Source organism: Colossoma macropomum, unplaced genomic scaffold (assembly GCF_904425465.1).
Source record: "Colossoma macropomum unplaced genomic scaffold, Colossoma_macropomum, whole genome shotgun sequence".
NCBI classification, from domain to species: domain Eukaryota; kingdom Metazoa; phylum Chordata; class Actinopteri; order Characiformes; family Serrasalmidae; genus Colossoma; species Colossoma macropomum.
Window position 1 is genome coordinate 24,786,918 of NW_023494796.1, and position 25,552 is coordinate 24,812,469.

At 39.1% G+C, this 25,552-nt stretch overlaps 1 protein-coding gene across 1 annotated transcript in view; it reads left to right on the plus strand.

Annotated features, from left to right (window-relative positions):
* nrxn2b (neurexin 2b) overlaps positions 1 to 25,552 on the plus strand; it is an 843,638-nt gene that overhangs the window by 95,558 nt on the left and 722,528 nt on the right. The window contains exon 2 of the mRNA XM_036583184.1: positions 15,269 to 16,678. Within this exon, the coding sequence (XP_036439077.1) occupies positions 15,967 to 16,678 (712 nt within the window). The 5' untranslated portion in view covers positions 15,269 to 15,966. The remainder of the gene's footprint in view (positions 1 to 15,268; positions 16,679 to 25,552) is intronic.

Genomic DNA, 25,552 nt, shown 5'->3' on the forward strand with positions numbered 1-25,552 from the left:
ACTCGTACTAAACCCGTCAAAAGGTTTAACGATTCACAAACCTGATAGTACAATATAGTGTAGTCTCAATTCAGTACATCCTTTGGTACAGCAAGAATGAGTATCCAGAAATGTGCCCTAGGTTTCCTATCATCAGTGAATACCCTAGTCATGATCGTATACACCAAGCATTAGCAAATACGATAGCCTTGATCTAAAGGACTAGTTATAGGAGTATACATTTCCCACAAATGAAGATGCTAGTCATGCACTAATATGTTAATAGTCTAGTCAGCAAATATGTTGGTAACAAGCTTATATGCTAACCTTTCATCTCACTTAAGCATGTTTTTTCCCCACTTTATGTTTTCGTTTTTTGGTAAGAGGAATTGACTTTTTCAAGGAGGGGTGGTCTGCCCTCATTATAGGCTTGCTTGTTTATAATTTTCATTACATCAAATGCACAGTACTAGTAAGAGAGGAGACTCTGTGATTGAGGGAAGGGAACTCTGGGAACTTGGGCTAGAGTTCTGGGCGGCTTATGCTTGGAGCTTGAAGACTATATGCCCCCTTTTTTGGATAGTGGTAGGACTGACTGATGGGATTGAGGGACATGGGAAGACAGGGTGTGGTGGTGGGGACTGTGAAAACTTTGTCACAGGAGGTGGGATGTAAAGATGGAAAGTTATATTCAAGAAATATATAAAAATTTTAAAAATTTTAATAGTACAAAAATGCTTAAAATTGAGGGGGTGGCTAACAATACTAAATTAACATAAGTTGTAATTCCCACAATGAAGCGGGACTGCTAGCTATCACGCTCTTGTAAATTAAGTTAATTGCTTATATAAGGATCATGCAACAGGTGGCTAACAGAACATGCTACAAACAGCAGTGTAACAAGCACCATTAACACATTTAGAAAAGCTAAAATAACCTGCTTACTCTGAATTTCTTCTGGGACACAACGCAGCAGGAAAGCAGTACACTAATACTGCTCACTTTACACTCACTGTATGTGAGGGAGTGGAACACAAGTAGCTGACATATACATATTGATAATTAGGGGTTAGTGATATGGCAAAAATACAATATCTCAATACTTGAAAATGTTTTCATGATGCACAATACATATCATGATATTAGCTTTTTGATGAGTGGAAAAGATATGTTTAATAAGATAGAACAGATACCCAAAAAGCTCCAAACAGTGCCACATTTAAAAAATACTGTCAAAATCTATAAATATGAGTATACGAAGACTTTTATTCAACATTTTACATCCTGCATTGCATGAAATCCAGTTAAACAAGACTAATTATTCACTTTTTGTAATTGCGGTTGGCCAGTGTTCTTAATGTACTAACAATATCCACGATATGCTTAGAGATGCATGTTATGACCTCATTTATCACACATTGCCCATCACTGATAACACCTAAATTTAGTTCTACCCGACTCAAATCGAACACAAGAAAAAAGCAGAAAAAAGTAACAGAAAAGACCCATACCATTCTTTCTCTGCCAGTTCATATTAAAAACATCACATAAACTATAGATAACAGTTAGAAGACAATTATGAAAATGAGTAGATAGAGGCTTTAAAGTACTAAGGATATTCCGCATATGCTTTTTTGAGTATAGTTTATCACGATAACGATAAATGTTGCTCAGCACTAGTTTCAGCCTTCTAACAAAAAAAAACAGTTATTCCATAACTCCATTACCAGTTAGTTAGTAGAATGTGTTGTTTGAAGCTGCAAGTATTTTCAATTCAGAGACTCATCAGTACATACGTATTGTATGTATATATGTGTTTTGCTGCAGCCCTTCCAAGATAAGCTAACTAGGGATGCACTGAATCAATAGCAGTGCTGACCCTGGTTCATTTTTAACCTGTCTTTTCATTATGTTTACTCTAACGAGGCCATAGCCTGGCTGTCCCTACATCAGCAGTCATACTAGACACAAGACAAATGTATATTGTGGGAAATTGACTATTCAGAACACAGACAGAGCGCATTGTTTGATCCTCAGCGTGCACTTATAACACCAATCTACTGCCGCAAATTGTTTTGGCTTCGGAAGATTGCATACTACGCTGTTAGATGCGAAAGCCCGTTTCAGGCCGTCTCCCACACAGTGGGAATAATGTTACTCCTCCTTCTCAAATTCCTGCTATCAGCCCTTCCTTTGCCGTTTTTCCCCAACCCCCTGCTTAGTACCGGCACTTCTGAACGAGATGAGTCATGCCGAAGGGTCCGAGCACAATGGCCAGAAAGGGAAAGAGAGTTGAAGCGCAATGGATGGAGAGACAAAGAAACAATGAAAGATCTCTGCATCGCTAGCTGCTAGCTGCAGGCTGAGAGCCATGATAGAAACAAGACTTGCGGCAGGCTTCCACTTTGCTGCATTTGTCAGGTCCTAAGTAAGAGTGGGAAGAATGGCGAAAACACAAGATCACAATACCTTAAGAAATGTTCACGATACACAATGTGTTTTGATATTTAGGCTATTTAGGACATTTATTATAATAATGGGCTCACATTCAAAAGGCTCCTTGTTTGTGTGCAGTTTATGCAGTTACTGATTCTTGTTTACAGCCTTGCTATAATTGGTCTAAATCAGATTTGTTTTATGCATACAATACTGATGATTCCTGTGAGAAAAGTCGTAATTTATCACAATAGTGATAACAGCACATTACCCACCCCTTCATCTAAATGTGTTTATACTGTGGAGATCTAGTTTCAGGTTGTGGACCCTTGTGATATTTACAGACCCTTATTAAGTAATCTGGTCTGATATTGGATAAGCTACCTACAGTCCATGCAGTAAGTTGCTAATTATTTCCTAAATCAATAAGCAATGTAATTCTACAGATAACACAAGCAAATTGACCCTGTTTCAGTACTCTTAGACTGAAGATGTTGATAAGCCTGCTCACTGAAGATCAGCAAATGGGTTTGATCCTTGAAGATCAGCAAATGGGTTTGGCTTATTGAAAAGCTATGGCACAAAAGAAGATGTCAGTGGGTGCAGCTGCATTTTAGTGATGGCATTCTGGCTCTTTGCTCACCAATAAGAACTCTTTGGGTTCCCAAACAAGATAGCGATATTATCTTAAAATGTTATAACCTTAGACTACGTTTTCATCAACTGACAAAACTCGCATGATGTTTGTTATTTAAAGAAAAACCTGAATGTGAGATTTTGCAAAGACATTGTTTCACTGGATGAATATTGAGAGGCAGCAATTACAAAATAGGCAGATGGGAAAACTGCAAGCTAATCCTTCCACCGGTCATCAACACATAAAAGTAAGAATTACATAACATAAATAACCAAAAAGCCAAATAAGCAGCAGATTTGGGGGTAACAAGGGGTCAGGGCTGGTGTGTTTCATAGAGGTCCAGTAAAAGGTCCTATGATTTTCTCTGCCAGTTCATATTAAATCTATCCTTTCAGCATCTCTCCTTTGCTCTTGTCTTAATTTGCAAAGATCTTCTTCATTGTGAATCAGCTCCCAACATTTACCTAAAAGAGCCAGTTCAAAGAGCCGACTCATTTGCGAACGACATATCACTACTGCATTTCTGCTGTTGCTCTTTTAAACAGGACTGCACAGTATGGACAAAATATGTACACTATCATAGTGGTAGAATGTCAACCAGAGTGGTGAACACATCATCACCGTAACTGCACATAATACTGTTTGTTTGCCTCCTGTTTTCCTCATATGAACACAGCTAAGGGAAACCATGCTGCTTCTAGCTCATTCCTGTGTTGTCACTTTTGTAACAGTCACACACATGATGTGCAGTTTTGAGCTTCTAGTCTATTTTTTTTGCTGTGTTGTGAGCAACACACCTCTAGAAGCACATATAAAGTACACTGTTGCAGTGTTTGTCATTATGACGTGCCTTAATGTCACAAAAGACAATTATGAACCGTTGATATGACACAGTTAAAGACAGGCTAACATTACTGTGATCAAATGTATACATTTGGTTTGTCACATGGAAAGTCTCACAGTGCATAAGCAATTTTGTGATTAATAACATGGCTCATTTGCGTATTACAGCCCTCTGTGATATTGTAGTGATTAACAATCTATACATTGTGATGCTGGAATATGAAACCTGTAATACATAAAGAGTTTCTAAAAGCAGTATGATGTTGCTTTTCTTTCTGAGACAAAAATGACATCTCAATCTGTGATGAATGCTGGAGGAGGACGTTGATGGTGAAACAGTGTGACAGTTTGCATAACAGCTCGATGTTCTATGCTGAATCGACTCAGGATAACTTATGGAGAAATATAAGCAGCAAAAAATCTGTGTTGGTACATGACCTGAAAAAGCGCTGAAATAGAATGAGGACAGACGTATTTGGAAAATTTGGTACAGAAGGAAGGATTTCGCATTACACAATGCCTAGGTTGTCATTCTGCTAGAATCGTTTTGACGGTGAACTTGGTCACAAAAGACGTTGCAGTGGCTTTCTTTTATCAGAAATTGTATTTGTCCCTATCTGGGGGTTTGACTGCTTGCTCTCAGTTTTATTCTATAGCATTCTAAAATTAAAAAAAATTACAGTCTTTTTGAATAAATATTTAGCTTTAAGGCAGTAAGTAATTTTGCTGGTGTTTCATTCTGTATCATTTAGCAAATAAAAGAAAAAATACCAGTAACAACAGTCAGTTAAAGGATACTGGAGAGACTGACAGCATCTGCCTAAAGAAGCATGCATGCATTAAACTAAGACATGCGTTAAGACTAAACTCACAGTTTATGTGCCGTATATATAGAAAAGTGCAAAATGCGTTTCTTTCCCTCATTCATATGCATATGCAAACAATGGTTGGAGATACTGGAATTACAGCAGATTCTTTTTAAGGGCCCATGTCCTATATTCGTCCTGTATTTTGGTTTTTATCCCTTTGGTCCATTTATGACATTTGTGTGGTTTATGCACCACACACACACACACACACACACTCTACACCGCTTCACCTTCTGGGTCGCGGTGGGGTGCTGGAGCCTATCCCAGCTGTCATTGGGTGGAAGGCAGGATACACCCTGGACAGGTCGCCAGTCCATCACAGGGCAGACAGACAGACATACACAGTCACACACACCTAGGGGCAATTTTAGCACATCCAATCAGCCTGACTGCATGTCTTTGGACTGTGGGAGGAAACCAGAGTACCCGGAGGAAACCCATGCAGACACGGGGAGAACATGCAAACTCCACACAGAAATGACCCTGCTCACCTGGCCGGGAATCGAACCCAGGCCATTCTTGCTGTGAGGCGACAGCGCTACCCACTGCGCCACCGTGCCGCCCCGCACCAAAACACCTCAAAACCAATTTGTACCATGCAATTTTCCAACCCTTCTTTATTCGTCGTCCCTATATGGGTCGTTCGACCGAATTGATTCAAAGTTAGAGTTCAAAACACATTTCAGGCTTTTAACTGACTTGGACTTCAGACTAAAATCCTTTTATTTTGAGTGACCCCAAACCTTAATAACGCTTATTTTATGAAAAGAAATGACTGATCATTTCATTTTGTCACTAAACAAGACAAGGCAAGCCTAGTTTTGCCAGACTGCCAGGTCACATGCCCTCTCATCCAACTTTTGGTAAATAACACCAGGAGTGTAGCAGCCATTTTAAAAGTGAGGGGGGCACAGTTGGTCAGTATGTGACACCCCTCAGACCCCACACCCCATGCTTGTAGGGTCAGTCTTACTGTTTTAAATCCTGTAGCATGTGCGTTTTTACAATCGCAACCTCATTCGCAGATAGTACCAATTTAACATGCTCAATCGGCCGAAAAAGAGCTCTCCCAGCTTGCGCTAAATTTTTTCGACTCGTGGCAACCCACAACATAATATTTCAAGCAAAGACACACACCCACATTAATGCTCCTCGGCTTGGTCGCTGGCTTCTCATGCCACACAGCATTAGGTAAGCTAAAGCTGTGGCGTTTAGCTTAACTTTCACTGCCTCTCCACTCTGCAGCTACCCACTGCTTGCAAGCTAATGCTAGTTATGTTCCTTTTTTTCCTTCTTCACTGTCTTTTTCTTCTTCTGTTGGACAGTTGGTGGTTGGCAGGCCAACTTAGGGTGCATTACCACCACGTACTGACTAGCTACACTCCTCGTGCATGCGCATTCCAACAACATTCGTCAGTCAGTTAGTGAGCGAAAATGCATCTTCTAGGCCGGCCTGCTTGGTAATTCTACCCAAAACTTACCAAATGTTTCAGTAGTGATTGTTTCGGTAGTGTGGCCATGAAGGACAGAGATGCAGTCTTACTTCCTGCTCTGTAATGCAGGGGTGTGACTAAAATAAGACTCTGTCTATGGATTAAAACTCTCTGTGTTTCGGTAGTGACTCAAAAACGTGGGACAGCATTTTTTGAATGAAGTTTGAACTACATATCTCTTTGAATGATCTTTGTTTTGATTGGCTGCCCTCTATTGGGCTTCATTCAGAAAGCAGTCTAGGCTGAAACACACATTAAAACCTTGTACCTTTTGCATAAATGGGCAGAACTAGAATTTTATAGACTAAATGAGCAGATTTATGTAAATGCAGTTTTTTTTTTTTTTACATCACAACAAAAAGCTGTTTTTGCAGTTTAGTTTCCATATTTGGAGTGTATGGGCAGGGGAGTAAACAGTATGTTTTGAAACTTTAACAGTGTGTACACACTACATTTTCTGTACGGGCCTTTAAACAATGGTTTCTCAGGCTTCTCTTCAGTCCCTACACTCTTAAACAGATGGTTCTTCAAGGGTTTAGCAGAGACAGTGATTCGATGTAGAACTATGAACACGCAAAGAACCATTTGCATGATTATGTGATACCAAGCTTGTAACAATAGAGGAACACTTTTCTGTACTATATAGAACTATATGCAACATATTCTGCATCAGTCTGAAGAACAATTTCACGATGCAGAGAATCCTTTTGCAAGAGGTTCTTTGAGTGTTGTCTTTACTAAAGAAACCGTTGAAGAAGTCTTTTTTGAAGAGTTCATCTTGTTGATGGTTCCACTGTTTCACTGTGCTTTTTAAACACTGCACCATGCAGGTGTAGCACAATTAGTAGGCAGTTTTATGTGTAATTTTCAGGATTAGCTACAGTCCTGGTATATGGAACATTCATTTCAGGCTCATTGTGGGCTCCTATTGCGGCTTCATAAAAGCACATTTTGCACACCCGCACACGAACTCACCTCTGGCCCTGAAAGAGAATCAGAGCAGGTAAAAGAGAAATAAGAAGAATGTAAAAAGAAATTTAGTTCTCTGTCTTCTCTTCACCGTCCACTACCTCTGCCCTTTCATCCGTCCTTGCTTCCTTCTCTCTCTTCACTCTTTAGTGCACTAAACTCTCTCTCCCCCTCCCTCTCTCTCTCTCTCTCTCTCTCTCTCTCTCTCTCTCTCTCTGTATTTTAATGTGTCTGATTGGGGGCTCCTGATTAGATCCTCACTACAGGAGTTCCTCTCTCAGCTCCTTCCTGTCTGCCTGTGTGTCCTTGGCAGGTTGGATGGATGGATGCTGGGTGTGTGTGTGTGTGTGTGTGTGTGTGTGTGTGTGTGTGTGTGTGTGTGAGAGAGAGAGAGAGAGAGAGATCGAGAAAGAGAGAGAGAGAGGAATAAAGAGAGGGGAGAGATAGAAAGGAGAAAGATTGGGTGGAAAGAGAGATACACAAAGAAATAGAAAGAGAGAAACAAAGCAGTGGAACATGAAAAAGGAAAGAAAGGAGGAGCAGGAGGATAGAGGGAAAGAAAGGGGAGGGTAGAGGAAAGAGGAGAGATATAGATATATGCAGAGAGAATAAGAGAAAACAAGAAAGAATACGTGAGAGAGAATCAGAGGAGAGACAGATACAGAGAGAAAAACACTGAGGGAGAGAGAGAAGGAGGACTGGAAGAGGGAGAGAAAGAAAAGAGAAGGAAACAGACGTAGCGAGGGCGCATTTGGTTGAAAAGACGAATGAAGGGAAGGAGTGGAGAGAGGGGTGAGTGTGTGCGAGCTTGAGAGCAGAACAACAGGATGTGTGTAGTTGCTGAAAATTAATCAGAAGGCAACAAAGCGCACAACCAGTTTCTCCTGAGAGGATCGATTCATTTAAAAGAGCTCATCAAGATCCTTCTGTCACACACACACACACACACACACACACACACTCTCTCTCTCTCTCTCTCTCTCACACACACACACAGTGTTTTAAAGCAGAGCGATATCGAGTGTGTCTTTGGGCTTCTCCTGGTTAATTATCTCACAGCAGCAGCAGCCTGCCTTGGACAGATGAGACGCTGTCTGGCCTCAACACCATCAAGATTTATAGCTCCTTTTCTGCTGGGCCTACGAGTCTGTATGTGCGCCTCTCGGGCAGTGCGTACACTAAAATGTGAAGATGGTATCTTTAGAAACACCAACACCCAAACAATACCTGCTCGTTTTGTAGCTGTGCAGTTAAAGATGGAGTAAAATTGAGTAAACAAAAGATACATTTTTATTTATCGGAAAATTGCCTGCAGCAGTTCATCCTTTAGGAGCTGCTTTCTTCCTCAACATATCTGCAGAGCTAGACCAAACAGGACTGCAAACTTTCCTTCCCTCTCTTTAATTTTTTTCCCCTTTGGCTTTTTCTCACTGCATTTGTCAGAAGTGGAGTTCATACTTTGGAAAGAAGTGGGTTATCCTACCATAACTATGTCTATGCTAAATTAACAACTCAAAGCTTTAGCATTAAGGCTATCAAGGACATTATACATAAAGGAGCGTGGCAATTTTTCATGGCAAATTGATTTATGTTTTGGGTTCCTATCTGATTGGATTGATTATAATAAAAGTGTAATTTAATAAAAATGAGAATATTATTTGGGGGTGGGGAATGTGAAAATATATTTTAAAGATGTCTAGCTGCTTTTTGTGCTGTGTAGTATGTGAAATGTTGAACAAGAATAAATGAATTCATTGATTTGGTAGTATTTTTAAAAAATATTGCACTACTTTTTTCCCCAATATATCTCATTGTATCAAACCTTAGAAAAACTGAATATTGTGATCAAAGATGTGGAATCAAGTCACATGTTGACTGACACGTGGCTTGATGTAAACTCGCCTTTAAATGATTTAAAACTTGACTTGGACTCAAGACTTAAGTCTCAAAGTTTCACACTAAGGAAGAAAAAACATGAACAGAAACAGTTTAATTGGGACCGCCTGCTTTAATTACATGTGTGACTTTGCCTGTCAGTTTTGCTATGAAAATGCACAGTCATTTCCTTAAGGCTGTTCTCTTGCAGCTCACAGCAGCGTCAGATTTAATATGGCTTTAAATAACGAGCCTTTCATTATAGAAAAAGCTTCAGTGTGACAGATAGAGCAAAGTGTGTGAATCAGTGAATGGGGTGTTTCAGGGAAAGAGGCAAAACAACCTGAAATTGTGGACCAGCACACAGTTGGGATAGCAAGTATGCTAGTTAGCACGCTAGCTCCGTTATTGCTGAATTTGTGAGCTAATTTAATTGAAGTTTCAGTAAGTTACAGATCATGTTTCAGCTACGTTACTTGTTTTTCTAGCTACAGCTACATGCTGTATAAACTTGCAAATAGTTAACCATTTCAAGTGATTTTGACTCCTTTAAACACTTCAGAGTTTTTCAGTTCTGTTCTGCAGGCTGAAGGTTCTCTATAATGAAAGTGTCATTATTTGAAGCCATTTTGAACTTTTTAGTTGGTGTTTACATTTTAATCCACTGCCTGAAGCTAAAAATTGGACTAAACTGAAATTCTATAATAAACACTTAAGACTCACACTTGAGAAACTCGAGACGTGAGCCAGACTCTGACCCCAGAGACTTGAGACTTGAATTGGAATTGACTTTAATCAACTTGTGAACATCTCTGATCATATGATGTGAAAAGGTCTTTTCATACATCACATCTGAAACTTCATGATATTATTTTTTGCCATATCGCCCACCCTAATATTAATGATGAGCATATGTTCACTAAAACAGCAGGATTATCTGTTTAACTCATTATTCTACAACTCCAATTCCAAAAAAGTTAGTTAAAATGTAAATAAATGTATACAGAATACAATGATGTGAAAGTTTCATAGACCCATATTCTATTCACAATAGAACATAGAGCACATAACAGATGTTGAAAGGGACACATCTGGAAAGACACTATCAATGCTGCCCAGAATAAAATATGGGTCTATGAGATTTGCCGATCATTGCATTTTGTTTTTATTTACATTTATTTAAATTTTACACAGCGTCCCAACTTTGTGGCTTTGGGGTTGTATTTTTCTTGTTCTGTCTTTATAGCTATCACTTTGGATTTTTGGCTTTTTTTTTTATTAGAAGGTAATGGGGTCTAAGGCACCAGTGAAATTGTTGCTTTGGAAAGAAGCTGCCATGGACACTGTTGACAGAAATCAAGCAGAGGGGTCAGGTCAGTGGTATGTGTAGTGATTTCTGCTGTGATGAACCATGACTGGACCACAGCCTAGTAAGTGGAGGGAGAGGGAGAGAGAGAGACAAAGAGATAGAGAGAGAGAGAGAGAGTGAGAGAGAGAGTCTTAGGGGGAAATAGTAAGTCTGACTGTGAAGAATGTCCAAATCGATGTTGTGCCCCCTAAAGTCAAAAGCTGCTTGTTGAAGCAGTGGCCATCTCTTTTGGCAAACTCCCAATGAAAAATGCTACTGATAGCAACAGCACCATGCATTTGTTCAGACATTTTTTTAAATATTTTTTTAATTAATTGTAATAAATTAATGAATAAATTTAATTATTTACCCCTTAATGAGTAAATTTAATTATTTACCCCTGCCCCCCTTTACACTGAACATTTCCAGAAGAAAAGACCAACAGAAATGATCCAAAATTTAAAACAAATAATAAAAACAAAAAATCTAAAACTTTAAAGCTGCTCTATGTACTTTTTTGTTACAATTGAATGTAGCAGCATTAATGAGTCAGGAGAAAAAAAACATGCAAAAATATTTTGTCCCTGCGAATTCTGCCTGAAATGATCTAGACAAAGGTGCGACTCAATGTTTAGGACTCAAATGCAAACATCAACATTATGCTGATGATGATAGCAAATAATTCACTCACATCCTCAGAAGACACGTCTTTCACTAAGTTTTGACTGAGTTCCAGTTGAAAACTCTTTAAACGCAATCAGATTTATCTGGGCTTGGGGTCTGAAGTAGAACCGACATAACAAAATGTTTATCTGTACATTGTGTAATTACACATTTCCACCAGAGGTCTCCAAATCCCCAAATCTTACATAATGCAGCTTTAATGTTCATTTAAATTAGGAATGTTTTTTTCTTCTCCAATAAGGTTACTGTTGAAGATATGAGGTTTTAAAAACAAGGGCAGTCACAGTTACTTGAATAAATTAAAATACTTAAATAAAAATAAAATTTATTCTTTTTTTTTTTCTTTTGGCCAGGGAGAGCTTACACACTATTTCTTGCCTGAGCCTTGAATGCTGGACATAGTTTCTCTGAACACCTATTAGTGAACTCTAGGTGGTTCACAAGCTCCATGCTATTAGGTTAAAATTCCCCTTGTCAAGACAACATTGTTAATAATGTAGGCTATAATTAAAATTGCAGCTTCGATATAATTGTGATTTCAACATAAAAATGATTCATATTTCTGCTCTATTCTAAAGTAAGGAATATTTTTACCATCTACTGTAAAGTTACCATTTTGGAGTTACAAGGTTTTCTTTATACAGTGACAATATTCTTTTGGCACATTTATTTTTAAACTTACATACAAACCACACAAACATTACACCAGATATTTATGCTCTGTGTCACAGCCACATTTACACAGATTCCCACACTGTATTTCTCTCCCTTTATCCCTTTCACACACACCAATACACTGACACACACACTCTCACACACTCCCCTCTGGCAGTGTTGTTTGACACATATGGCTTGTTATGCAGCCTGGTGTCCTTGAGATTGAAAATATCATTATGGCTCTTCTCACCATGGCTTTCAGTGCACACACACCAAGCCTGACACTGTTTGCTCCATTTCCCTTCAGCATTTACAGTATATCCACACACACACACACACACACACACACACACACACACACACACACTCAGTTTCTCACACACTCAGTTTTTCTCTCCCTAATGATACAAGCATGAATACATGCATGTGCCGCGTGTTCTGAAATGCAGTGACTCGATTTCCATGCCTTTGGGATTTGCACTAATAAAAAAACACAATTTGAAATAAGATTCAGCACTCGACATGAAATATTCTCCAAGTCTGCTCTCCGTTTCTGTTACAGCTATGACCCCTCCGGGCACCCGTACACTGAACATTGAACTTTACTGTCTCCCAAAGCACACATTACAGATTCATACGCTTGAAGACACATAATCAACAAACTCTGAGAATCAGCGACCCATCAGGGAAACGCTCTGCTCCCGATGGATACTGCTGTTTAACTCTGAGATAAAAAAGCCTCATGCAAATATTTTACTATGCGAAATAGTGCCCGTATGAATGAGCAGGTTGATTATTGCCATTTTCCTTTTCAACCCCTTATTTTGTTTTGTGCAGTGGAGCGAAACACCTGCCAATTTGATTGACACAAGTCATCTGTTAATGTTGAACGTAAACCTCATTTTGAATTTTCTGTACAATACACCCTGATGTTCACACCTTGAGACATCATGTTTGTGAATATAAGATGAAAATCATTCACAGCTTCGCAAGCAAATACGAAACACAAACACAAAGTAAATTTGATATTGGTACACTGTCCTATTATACAGTCATATATAATAAGTGAACACATTATTTACAGAGAACACATTTTAATGCACAGTTACTGTTTATTTGCTGAATTTAATATATTGGTAATAAAAAAAAACATAAAACATGGCCTATGCAACAGTAATGGCACATGTTATGTTGTTTAATTTTTTTCCAATGTTAAACTTAGAAAATAAATAGAAATAGTGCACTAAAATGCCATATTTATTTATTTTCATTTGGAAAATCAGCAAATGATTAAATTTAACCTGGGCTTTTCAAACTTTTACATACAACTTATTTCTCCACTAAATAATAATATTATAGGAGACGGACTAAAAAGACTTTAATGTACGTTAATGTAATGAGATTTTTTTTGGTTTATTAATCATGAAATATTAACACAGTGTAAAGGACAGGTGCTGTTTTCAAAGGGTGTAAAAAGTAACAAAACATCAAATGTTGCTCCTGTCTGTCTTAGAGCTTTACATGTTTATCTAAACCTGACAGGACCCAACTGTCCCTGTTGAAATCAGTTGGGCTAATTTCCCAATTATGTGTCAGGCTCAGTCAGTTTCGATTTTCACATTCGGGTTCTCACAGCCCTCCTCCCACTTTTAATGGATTTCACTCTGTATTTCCCTCTGCTTTAGTTTTTACTCCTTTATTTTTTCTCCCTACTTTCAGTACCTGGAAACAGCTTTCAGTCTGGCCTGCTGGAGTCACTCATGGATTCAGCACCAAGGTCCACAAGCCTCACAGAAAATACAACAGCAAATCAGTTAAAAAGAAGACAGTTTAGTGCAGCCAAGAGGACATTGTTTATTTATTTTTATTGAAAAGTGTTTAGTGTGTTCAATATGTGTTCTGTGTAAAGAAATTAGGAATAAACAGGTGAAGGCATCTCACTATCTCAGTGTTGCACAGTGTGAGAACAGTGCGTTATGGAAAGTTTATACAGATTAAAAAAACATGTTGATATAAAGTATTTCTTGATGAATAAACATCTGATATCAGATATTTTCTTTTTTTATCCATTGTCTAATGGTGGCTATAATTGTCACTAGAAGCTTAACAAATCAGTGCTATCATTAGAAATATCAGGTGTTATTCAGCACTTAGGGTGATGTTAGGCCAGTTCACTTTAGTTTTGATCGGGTCAGTTTCACACTCAAAACCTGACGTGAGTCGGGTCAGGTTGGTGTTTGGGTAAAGTTTTGTTAGGCTTGAGTCAGGTCCAGACTGAAACGTCTGTGCTGTGGGTTGTGGAGGACTTGGGTATGTAAAGTGTGTGTGTGTATATATATATATATATATATATATATATATATATATATATATATATATATTATAAGTGGAAATATATATATTGAGAATGAGTGAGTGAGTAGATGATATGCTTAATAAGTGAGTGAATAAGTGACTACCTTATTGTAAGTAAGTAAGTAGATGACTGAGTGAGAGCAAGAGTACATGACTGGCTGAGTTGATTACTGGATGGGTAATTGAGTAATTGACTGAATTAATGAATTAGGGGTGAGTAAGCGAATGACTGACTGCATTAATGAATGCATGAGTAAATGAGTGAGTGAGTGGGCTGGTAAGCAAGCCAATCAGCAGGTAAGTGTAGGGAGGAGATGGATGGAGTCAGTGATTCGGCTAAGGAACGGATGGAGGATTTAATTGTGAACTGTCCGTGTAGGAAATTAAATCTCTCTTCAGAAATAATGAGAAGGATTAGCGCAGGCCACTAGGTCAAGAGCAGCGATCACACTTTCCGTTGGCGACGCCTCAGTCTTGTTTAAAATGAGATTTCACATAGTGAGAGACAAGGCTCCTTTGAGCAGCATTAATATATACCTCAGGATTCAATTCAGCCTATTGACGTTAATGCTTGAACATAGATTACTATTAAGATATGTGAATAAAACCAGAGAGTGATAAATTGACATTGAACTGAGGATAATAAAGTGAATAGTTCTAGCATCTTAATTCAGTTGCTGTCTGCTTATGTTAGTTTGAGGCCTGCTTACTTTCTTTGAGACATGCCAATTATCAAAGAATTGTTAAGTTGCTGGCCAAGAGCTAGCATTTTTCTTCACAGCAATACCTGCAACAATTAAGGGTGTGTATTGGTCTGAGGAACAAAATTGCTCCTAAATTCTTACTTTCTTGGGCCTGTTCATACCCAAGGGCATCTAAGACCTCGCCTGGCTGCTGAATGTCTGTTTTTCTGTATTTCTCGTCAGATATCTTGCTCTATAAATATGACTCAAATCAATGACTAGATATATGAAAGCTTTTTTTTAGGCCATCTCCTGGAGGCAAAGCTCCATATCGACAAATGCGCTGCTTGATATTTTGCACCAGTTTTACATCCTGTGCTTGGATTTGTTGGGCTGCTATACACGTCTGATATTAGTCTTCATTTGTTCTTGTCTTGCAGGAGCCTCGAGGCCAGGAGAATGCAAGAATCAGGAGGGGAGTAGATCTTTCGTGACATAATTCCTCTAGGGGGAAACAGAAAGGAATAGGGGAAAAGTGGGGCAAGGTGACAAAGAACCATGAACTCCTTCTGTTGTCCACAGGATGCCAGATAGCTGTGACTCGCCTCACCGTTTGAAAGAAAACGTTCATTTATCTTACCTTTTCATCCCTTCGCTTCTTTGAGGAGTATAGAGTGCTTCAACTCTGCTGAGACACTGGACCAGTAAAGAGTCTAATTGTAAACAAAGTTGGAAAAAGATTTAGCACATTGCGCCCATTTTTCATCCCTCTCTTGCAAGTCTCGAGAGCACCCACTGATGGAGAGACGAAGGAGAGTGTCTGGAAAGAACCGAGAACGAAGCAGAGAGTGAGATTGAGGAGAAATTGAGGGGAGATCAAGCGAAGAACAAAACTAAAAAAGAATCTGCTGAGTCTGCCAGGTTTGGAATAAGGCTCTTGGACATTTGGAGTATACTGCACTAGACTCCATTACAAAGTCCCCCTTTTGGAGAAGGACCATTCTATTCGAACTTCTATTGTGCTCAGTATTAAGCTGAGTAAACACACTAAGAAAGCCCCAAAGCAAGACTGGTGGAGCAGGAATTAACCCATAGAACACTGTTGTGAGCTAATTCAGACTCTGTCAGGGCTTATAAGATGACTAGACAGAGCAAAACTTTCCAGTGGCCCTTGTGGTCCTTAGTTTTAGCTGGGTGCTTCCTCTCGGCCTGGTCTCTGGAGTTTGGCGGAGCTACAGGTCAGTGGGCCCGCTATGGCCGCTGGGAAGCTGGCTCAATTGGAGAGCTTAGCTTCAGCCTGAAGACTAACATTAGCAAAGCTCTTGTGCTGTACCTTGACGATGGAGGCAACTGCGACTTTCTGGAGCTGCTAATTGCAGGAGGGCACCTACAATTACGCTTTGCCATCCACTGTGCTGAGCCTGCCACCATTCAAATGGAGACCCGTGTCAATGACGACCGCTGGCACATGGTCCTCCTTACCCGCAACTACCGCGAGACCATGCTCATGGTGGACGGTGAGACCAAGGTGGCCGAAGTTCGCTCCAAACGCAAGGAAATGGCTGTGGTTAGCGATCTCTTTGTTGGAGGCATCCCGCCGGATGTTCGCCTGTCCGCTCTGACTTCCAGCACGGTGAAGTACGAGCCTCCCTTTATGGGCCTTATCTCCAACCTGAAGGTGGGTGAGAAGCCCCCTACCCTGCTCAACAGCCAAGGCATTCAAAGCGACCTGGAGTACCTTTGTACCAAACAAAACCCGTGTCTGAACGGAGGATTCTGTGTCGTCCAGTTTGGAGAAGTGCACTGCGATTGCTCCCACACACGGTTCAGAGGAAAATACTGCAAGGAAGGTAAGAGAAACTGGCTTCTGTTTACTTTAAAAAGGCAACACCATTACAGAATCACAGAAAAAATTAGCAAGAAAGGATCTTGTTTTTCCTGTCAGTGATTAAGCCTAGTCCTGGACTATTTTTCCTTTCAGTAGAGAATCTCTAATCAGAATGCTGTGTAGTCCAGGACTGCATTTAACCCCTGTCCAGGACACTGAGCCTACATGTGATCTTTTCACCTGCTTACCTTTATTTATCTTTAAATAAATCTTTTATTTATCTTTACTTATCTTTATTTGTAGTCCCTGATTAATTTAAAAGCACTGCAAGTGTTTTAAATGTTCTTTGTAAGATTTTGCTATATATGCCTGTTATATAATCAGTGTCTCCCTCTATATAATACTTCATCTTCAAATTTACAGCCACATCTGTTTTATACTTAAAGATGACAGAATACGCCGCTTGTGACTCATAGCTCCATGATAAAACTCTTTGATGTACATTGCAATGTGGGTTTGCTATTCTCTTGATCAGTTAGCATACATTAACATTAGTTAAATTAGTGTATGTGGGCACAGAAAGGGAAGGATTTTGGCATGGCTAAATTAGGTTTATTGCCTTGGAGGCTTCTGTGTGATTAGAGGTTCTTTAGAGGTTCTTTAGTAGAGTAAGGTTATCCGTCTAATGGTAGTCACAACCGTTTAACCTGTACACTTTGTTTGGAAGGCTCTTTTCCAGGCGCGTTTGGCATTTTGTGTCACAGTGTGGCCTTTCAGAGGGCCCATAAAACACAGGCGACGTTTCTAGACGGATGAACCCAGGCTGAACTTTTTATTTTGCTCTTCCCTAAAACAAATTTCCTCCAATTCCCGGCCAATCGTTTTCTCCTTTCCGTCCCAGAATGCAATTCAATTTCCCTCTGAGGATCTTTGACCCAGTCTGTAGCTTGCTTTCCTTTTTCCTCCATCAATTTTTCGTGGCATCTGCTAACTGCAAATTTCTGGCTTTTCTCTCTTGCTCTTTAACTTTTTTCTTTTTGTTCTCTAACTTCCCTTTCTTCTCTTTTCTGCCAAGTACTCACCCTTCAGATTCTCCTCACACCCTTGGCTTTATTGCTGCCTGTCTGCCTTTCTTTCAATCCATCTTTCTCTCTCTCTCTCTCTCTCTCTCTCTCATTCTGTTGTCTGTACCACTACTACTTCATCTTTCCCCAACTCCTTTCCTCCCTTCCCACCTCTCTCTTCTTTGCTCCCTTGTTCTTTAACTTGCTTGCCATCCATCTTCCCTCTGCTATTGTCTGTGGTGGAGTACCCCATTTTTGCAGCTCTTTGCTCGTTTTTCGCTTTGCCATCAATCCATCACCTAATGTTCTCTCTCTTTTCTTTTCTTACTTTCTCTGTTTAGTGCTAAAATTCAGTATTGTGATCCTTTTCAAATATATCACAGCACAATGAAATTTAAAGGTGCTTTTTGGCCTAAAATTAGCATATGACATGTAATTTGTCATTGTCTGGGTGTTCTGTAGTACAGCATTGTATCTCTCAGCCTCATCAGTTGGACCACATTTTCATGTTTTCATTCATCAGTTTCTCACTACAGTACCCAGAATGCCTTATGCAAATACATCATACAACCTTTAGGAATCCATTTGGTGTCAACCAATTCCCACTGCTATTAAATACAACCAAGCTAGCATTCCCTTACCTCAGTAGTCAAACAATATCATAAAGCTAATAGTGATTTTAGTGATAGCCCAACGTTGACACCAGAGGTAAGTTATTACTATATCAGCCAGAGAAAAGACACCAAATTGATGCAGCTGACTTTATCAAACTAGCAACTTTATAAACTTTATCTTAGCTTGTTGTCCTCACCATCTGATTAGTCATTTCTGTTGTGTGAGTAGTCAATTCCATCGTTTGTAATGATGATTTAAAGACAGTTATTCGGCTGCAATAAGATCTTCTTCTTTTTCTTAGCAGTATTATATGCGTATTATACATGTTATACATGTGCCTTCCTTCTGCTTGAGTTATTGAGAAAAAACAGCCCAGTCCACCTTAGAGCAGCTGTGGTTTCTCAAAAGTTCCTCCAATGTTCAAAATCAGAATGGTATTTTTCCAGTATTCATCATCAGAAGGGTATTTTTCCAGTATTTAAATGGGAAAAATTTGCTTTAGAGATGTAGTGATGGTTTAATTGCTCATTTTGGCTGGAATGTTCCTTCACTAAATTGGTGCAGTGATGCAGAATTCAGTTGTTGTAAGACGAATTTTGATTATTTTACCGTTTCAAATGTGGCTCAGAACCAGAACCATCAGTTTTCTGAATAAAATTCAATGTTGTTTTGTGTGCCAGTCAAACTTGCCCATAAGCAGAAACCGAGATTTATTTATTCAGCAGTCACTAGTGAATTTCTATTTTGCAACCAAAATAGCATCACCAATTCATGGATTTTATGAATGCTGTGGCGTTCGATCATTCAAAAGCCATAGATTTTTATTCATAAACGTCACTCAAAAAGACAAACTGAATAGGTTATAACCTTCATTGAATCTGTGCTCATGTCTAGCATCGTGATTGTTGTGGAGTCATCAGAATTAACAATCCAAAGCACATACAGTGCTCCATAATGAGGAAACTGCGGCAGCATTTGTGCTTCCAGCAGGCGAAATGTTAGCATGCAGTCATTTCTGCTCCATGAAGTTAAGTGTACTGATACGTCCACCCATTCCCCAGTCTGCCGCTTTTCCTCTCTCCTTCATTTTTTTTCTCTATATTTTTCTCACTCATTCTCATCCTCTCTCTCTCTCTCTCTCTCTCTCTCTCTAACTGTTTTTGTCCTTACCTTTCAGACTTGTTCTGTTACTAATGCCATTATAGCTGCTGGCTGCCGACATAGCTGCCAGTACCGTCCCCCCTACATGTTCATTTCTCCATTTCTCCATTAATCTGTCTCATTTTCACCTCTCTCTCTCCCTCTCCCTCTCATGTGACTGGATGGAGATGGACAGAGTGTGGGCTGGTGAAGTGCTGATACTGTTTGGCTGTTGGCTAAAGCAGGAGCAGAATACCAATGCACTACCACTGCAGGAAATATTTGTCCTTTTGCGATAAAGACGGAGAGATAGAGAGATGCAGAGAGAGGAAGAGAGAGAGACAGACTGACAATCTTGTGTTGACTAATTTAAATCTAATATTCTTACCATCTTAACGTATCTAAGCATGAGTACTTTATGTGGACAGAATACTAGTACTGCTGATAAAACTGTCTCACTTATAGTGTTTCTATATGTCAGCATAACATGGTTAAAGATCAGCATGCATTGTTTTGACCAAAATACTTTTTACATGAAGACACAGAAAACTCCGCACTGTGATTAGTCAGGATGCTGCTCACAGCACACCATAGAAAGCACTCTGATTGGTTAGATCATTTGCACATTGCATATTAGAATTGCAAAGGCCAACAATTTGATAACGATTAACAAATGTTGCATTGAAAAGCATATATTGTGCATATTTTGCCTTTTTGTGTATGGTGAACAATTAGTGATGTGTACTTGTATAGCCATGTGAATTAGAGCTAAAAGCCTAACACACATAATATAGCTTCTTATACCAAAAGTACTATTATGATGTTGTACATGATGGTTTACAAACAAGGTTATAAACAAACCAAATATACAGTGTCCTCCACACAGGCTGTGAAAAAACATTCTTCATCCTTTTGCAAAGATAACAGCTCTATGTCTTCTCCTGTTGCTCATTGAGAAAGGAGAACACATGCTAAAGGATCTGAGATCATTTCTTTATAGAGAATCTCTCCAAAACCTGCAGATTCTGAGGTCTACATTGAGGACTCTCTTCTTCAGTCCATTCCACAGTTTTTCTATGGGGTTTAGGTCAGGGGACTGGGGTGGCCATGGCAAAACCTTTGCTCTGTGGTTAGTGAACCATTTTTGTGTTGATTTTAATGTACGTTTTGTATCATTGTTCTGCTGGAAGATCCAAACTATGGGCCAGTTTAAGCTTCTGGCTGAGACAGTCAGGTTTTGATTTTATTTCTGCTGGCACTTATTGGAGTCTGTGATACCATGTATCCACATAAATTGTCCATGGCCTTTGGAAGAAAAAGAGCCCCACAGCATCACAGATCTACCACCATATTTCACAGTGGGAATGAGGTACTGCAATGAGCCGTTTATTGACAGCATTTTTTTTTTTTAAGTATTCCCAAACCCATACAGTGATATCCATCACAGAAACCTGACAGTTTTTCATGCAGTGCCATCTGAGGGGTTAAAGGTCATAGACATTTGTGGTTTTTGGCTTTTAAACACCGGAATGTTTGCAAATTTTATTAAATTTTCGAGGATATTATGTACTGTAGGGGGTGAAATACCTATTCCTGTAATTGCTCATTGAAGAACTTTTTTTTTTTTTTAAACTACTGGATTTTTTGGTAATGTATTTTTGGCAAAGTAGCGAACCTTAACTCGTCCTTGCTAATAAAGGACTAGACCTTTTCTGGATGCTCCTCTCATATCCAAACATGATTGTATTACCTGTAAGATGTTGTTTGAACATTTCACAATATTACTAGTCTTAAATTGATCCAGTCCCAACTTATTTGGAACATATTGCAGGCATCAAGTTCAGAATGAGGGTATATTTACAAATAAATAAAGTTAATAAGGCAAAATATAACGCATAGCCTCGTAGGACTGTTTTTCTTCAAATATACGTCAATGTAAATTTATAAGTCACTGCTTTCTTTTTTATTTGCATTTTACCTACTGTCCCAGTTTTTTTGGAATTAGATTTGTAAATAAATCAACAAAAATATTTAAGGAGCCAATTTCGTAAATTTTTTTACCTGAAGTCAACTTAACAATTGTGTGGTTTTATGTACCACTGTTACATAACCATTTTCCATCCTCTTTTTATTCCTTAGAATTAAACAGGCTTTTTTTGTTTCTGTGCTTTTAAGAAGTGCTTTTTCAGAGCAACATATGCTGCCTTCTAAACCAGCAGTTCCCAATCTAACTGACGTCTGGGCTGAAACACTCCTTATAACTTCAGCTTGATTGAAGCTGATATACAGCTAAACTGCTGTAGGCTGAATATGTACATATAAATATGTTTAAATTCCAAATGGGCTGTTTTTGCAGCTTAATTTCCACACATGGATTGTATGGACAGGGGATTGAACAGTTCATTTGGAAACTTTAACATTTGCATACTTTAATGTGTGCATTACATGACTTTTTTCATTGTAATGGCCCTTTCAAAGCTTCATAAAGCTTTCTGAGCTGTCTTTCTGTTTATTTTAGAGTTGGGGAACTAACCTCTTAGAGTGTTTGTTTTAGAATTACATCTTTAATGATGCCTTCTTATGCACAAACTACAGCTGAATGCTCTTTTAAACACACAGGCGCCTTGATATGTAATTTACAGAGTACATACTTGCTTTCTGTGAGTCATAGGATTAGTTTAAAACATCATTCTCGTGCATACTAATGCCTGGGCGTTGTTTACAACCAGGCCCGTTGTATGTACTGGCATTTAGAGCCAGTGAAGCAAACTGGATAGCGGCTTCTCTGCAGGCTGCACTCATTTTATTATCAACACCAATTACACCAGATCTTGAGATCATAGCACGTGAATAAAAATGCTGTTGAGTATTTCAAAATAAAAGCAAAACTGTGCTGGTCCAGCGGCAGATGGTCAGTGATTGGCAGGTAGCTGATGTTTTTGACATGTTTCCTAGCCTTGCTGAAAATAAACATGCTTTACAAAAAAAATGGTTGCAAGAGCTTTGACATCTGCATCAGCAATACAGTTTTAAAAGTCAATGCACTGTTTTTTGATTTTGTGATACTATATTGAAATCATTACCCCCTTATCTCCCCCCTTTCCCATTTATACTGGTTCATTTAGCTTATCAGTACTTTTTCTGGAACTGTATAATAGCAATTGCCCCTGTTAAATAAAAAAAAGGTTTGTCTGGGAAAATCTTTGGTTGGTGAACCCTGGCCTTAAGACACAATGAGCCTATGCGGCAGTCGTTCTCTGATTGTTATACGGAGCGTCTGGGTATAAAAAATGACGGCTTGTTCAGATGAATAAAAATCCTGTCCCGCCGTCTTTGCCATTAGAAGTCTAAAGACGGCAAAGCAAAATGGTATGCGTGGGCAGAGACAGTGACGCGACTTCGAAGTGATCTTGGAAATGAGAGCAAGTGAGAGAAAGAGGGGGAGAGAAGAAGTAGGAGAGAAAGAGGTAGGAGAGAAAGAGGTAGGAGAGAAAGACAGATAGAGAGAAAGAGGGAGGGAAGAAAGGTGGGAGAGAAAGTTAGGTGGGGAGAGAGAAAGAAAGCGATAAAGGTGAGAGAGGAAAGGTGAAAGAGAGAAAGACAGGAGAGAGAGTCAGGTGTAAGTGAAAAGGGGAAAGAGAGAAAGAGATGGAATAGACTGGAATGAAGCAATCACTCCCACCTCCATTTCAACCCCCCCCTCCTCTTTTCTTCTCGTCCATTTTCCTGTAATTGCACTTGCTGGTTCGTTCACTCGTTCTCTCTCTCATTACCCCGTCTATGAACCAATCACTCCCTCCTTTCCCTCACAGTGGGGTCTAATTAAAACGGAGGCTCGATCACCTGCATGGGCCATTGTTTTAATAATTGATCGTGACCTCAGTCTATGTGCGCGCGAGCATACACGCGTTGACCCCTTATTGCTGTAATAAAGTCTATCATATCAGAAATCTGGTGTAATTAAAGGTTAAATGAGCTTTGCAAAATAACAGTCCCAATATTAATATTTTTACCCTGTGACCTCATTCCTTTATGGATAAATGAACTCAGTTAAAGCTCTACAAAGGAGGAATTACATGGCTGCATGCTTTGACATTTAACTACCATTAGCATTACCAACAACAAGATAATATGGTCTCCAGACATGCCGGTAGAAGCATACAGAAGTAAGTCTTAAGCTGATCTCCTTGTGGATTTAGGGGTATATATGGATCATTCTACCAAACTGGTTCAAAGTCAGATATAAAAACACATTACTGACATTTAACTGACTTGGACTTTAGACTACAGTAATTTTGCTTTGAATGACTCTAAACCTTATTTATGTTCAATTTAATTAAAATGAATAACTAAACCTTCCACTTTGTCAGTACCAAAACCTTCATAACACTGCCAAAACTTTCAAATGTTTCAGTAATGACTGTTTTGGTAGCTACAGTTTCAGGATTAACAATATTAGCTACTTTAGAGCATAAATCTAAATACTAGCCTGTACATGACTGGTGATCACAGCTTTGAAGGGAGTACACACATGAATTCATGATGTTTCATTTAAAAAAAGGTTTCTTAATTGTATAAAATATGTGTTTAGGTAGTGACAGTTCTTAACGTTACACACTGATTTACAGACTTTGGGACACATTTGCATTAAGACGTTGAGATTTAACTGTGGCCATGAGGGACAGGGATGCAGTCTCACTTCCTGCTCTAAAATGCAGGGGTGTGGCTAAAATAAGGCTCTGCCTTTGGACTAACACACCTTGTGTTTTGGTAATGACATGAAAACATAGGACAAAGAAATGAAAAAGATCTTTAAAAAAGCCATCTCCTAGTAGAAAGTGTCCTGTAAATGATGATGTTGTGTATATATATTTACCTTATTAAAATCTCAAGTAATGCCTCAAGTTTTATTAGATCATAACTTAATCCTTGTAAACATCTAAGGTCTGAATGCTTAATTGGGTTTATTTATTTATTTTGCTGTGGGACTGCAGTTTGAGTTAATTCGGTAGGGAGATCCATAAAGTAGACTTTAAGCATCATTTGGAGTGTTAAAAGCATGCATGTCAAACTGGGGACCTTCCGGGCCATAGCGCTGTGGAGATTAGCGGTTACCCTCATCTAACAGTCATGAAGGCCTTGCTAATTAGCTAATTAGCCGAATCAGGTGTGTTTAATGAGGCACCATGTTGAAGTCTGCAGTGTTTTGGCCTGTGAGGACGGGACCCTGACACATGTGGTTTAAAGGGAATGTTTTGTCAAAGATGCTAACTTAATAAAAGGAAGCTAACAGGGAGTGAGGCCTAGCTGTTAGTAGTTTGGCATGAAAGATCAAGCCCATTGAGACCTTTCACAGTTAACCTACTGGAATATGTAGTAGCCTGTAGAATTATGAGGGGAAGTTTGGTCAAAACTGTTAACACAATAACGGCAAGTGGAGGAGCTAGCTTGGCATGAGGCCTTGCTATTAGCAGCTTAGCTTAGAGAAATATGCCCAGTTAGCAGCTAATGTAGATTAATATGAAGGAGCTTTTTTATGTTATTTTTAAAAGGTTAAGGGAAAGGACTAAAAATGCCAACATAATAGCAAACAGAAGCTAGCATGACAGGAGGCCCAGCAGTTAGCTTATGAGCAGTGGCCATAAACCCTGGTCCTGAAGATCTACCTTACTGCAGAGTCTAGTTCTAACTACAATCTGCCACACCTACTTCAGATCATTTGTAGGTCGTTGATTGGCTGCATTGAATGCATTAGCACAGGTGTATGGAAGGGGCAGCATGTTAGATGCAGGTTAGAACTAAACTTTGCAGGAACGTGGACACTAGCTTGGACAGATAAGCTTACAGAATCAGTTAGGATTAACATAGAACAGTGTTACTTGTAGAATTAAAAGAGGTTTTGGCCACAAATGCTGATATATAACAGCAATCAGTTAGTAAAGTGTGAGAACCAGCAGTAGTGGTGGTGCCATGTCACATTTAGCATTTCATTTTTGAAGAAATTGTCACTTTAACAGAAGACCAGGACAGAGAGACCGCTTGGCTGCATTTAGTATAATTTTCCATCCTTATCATGC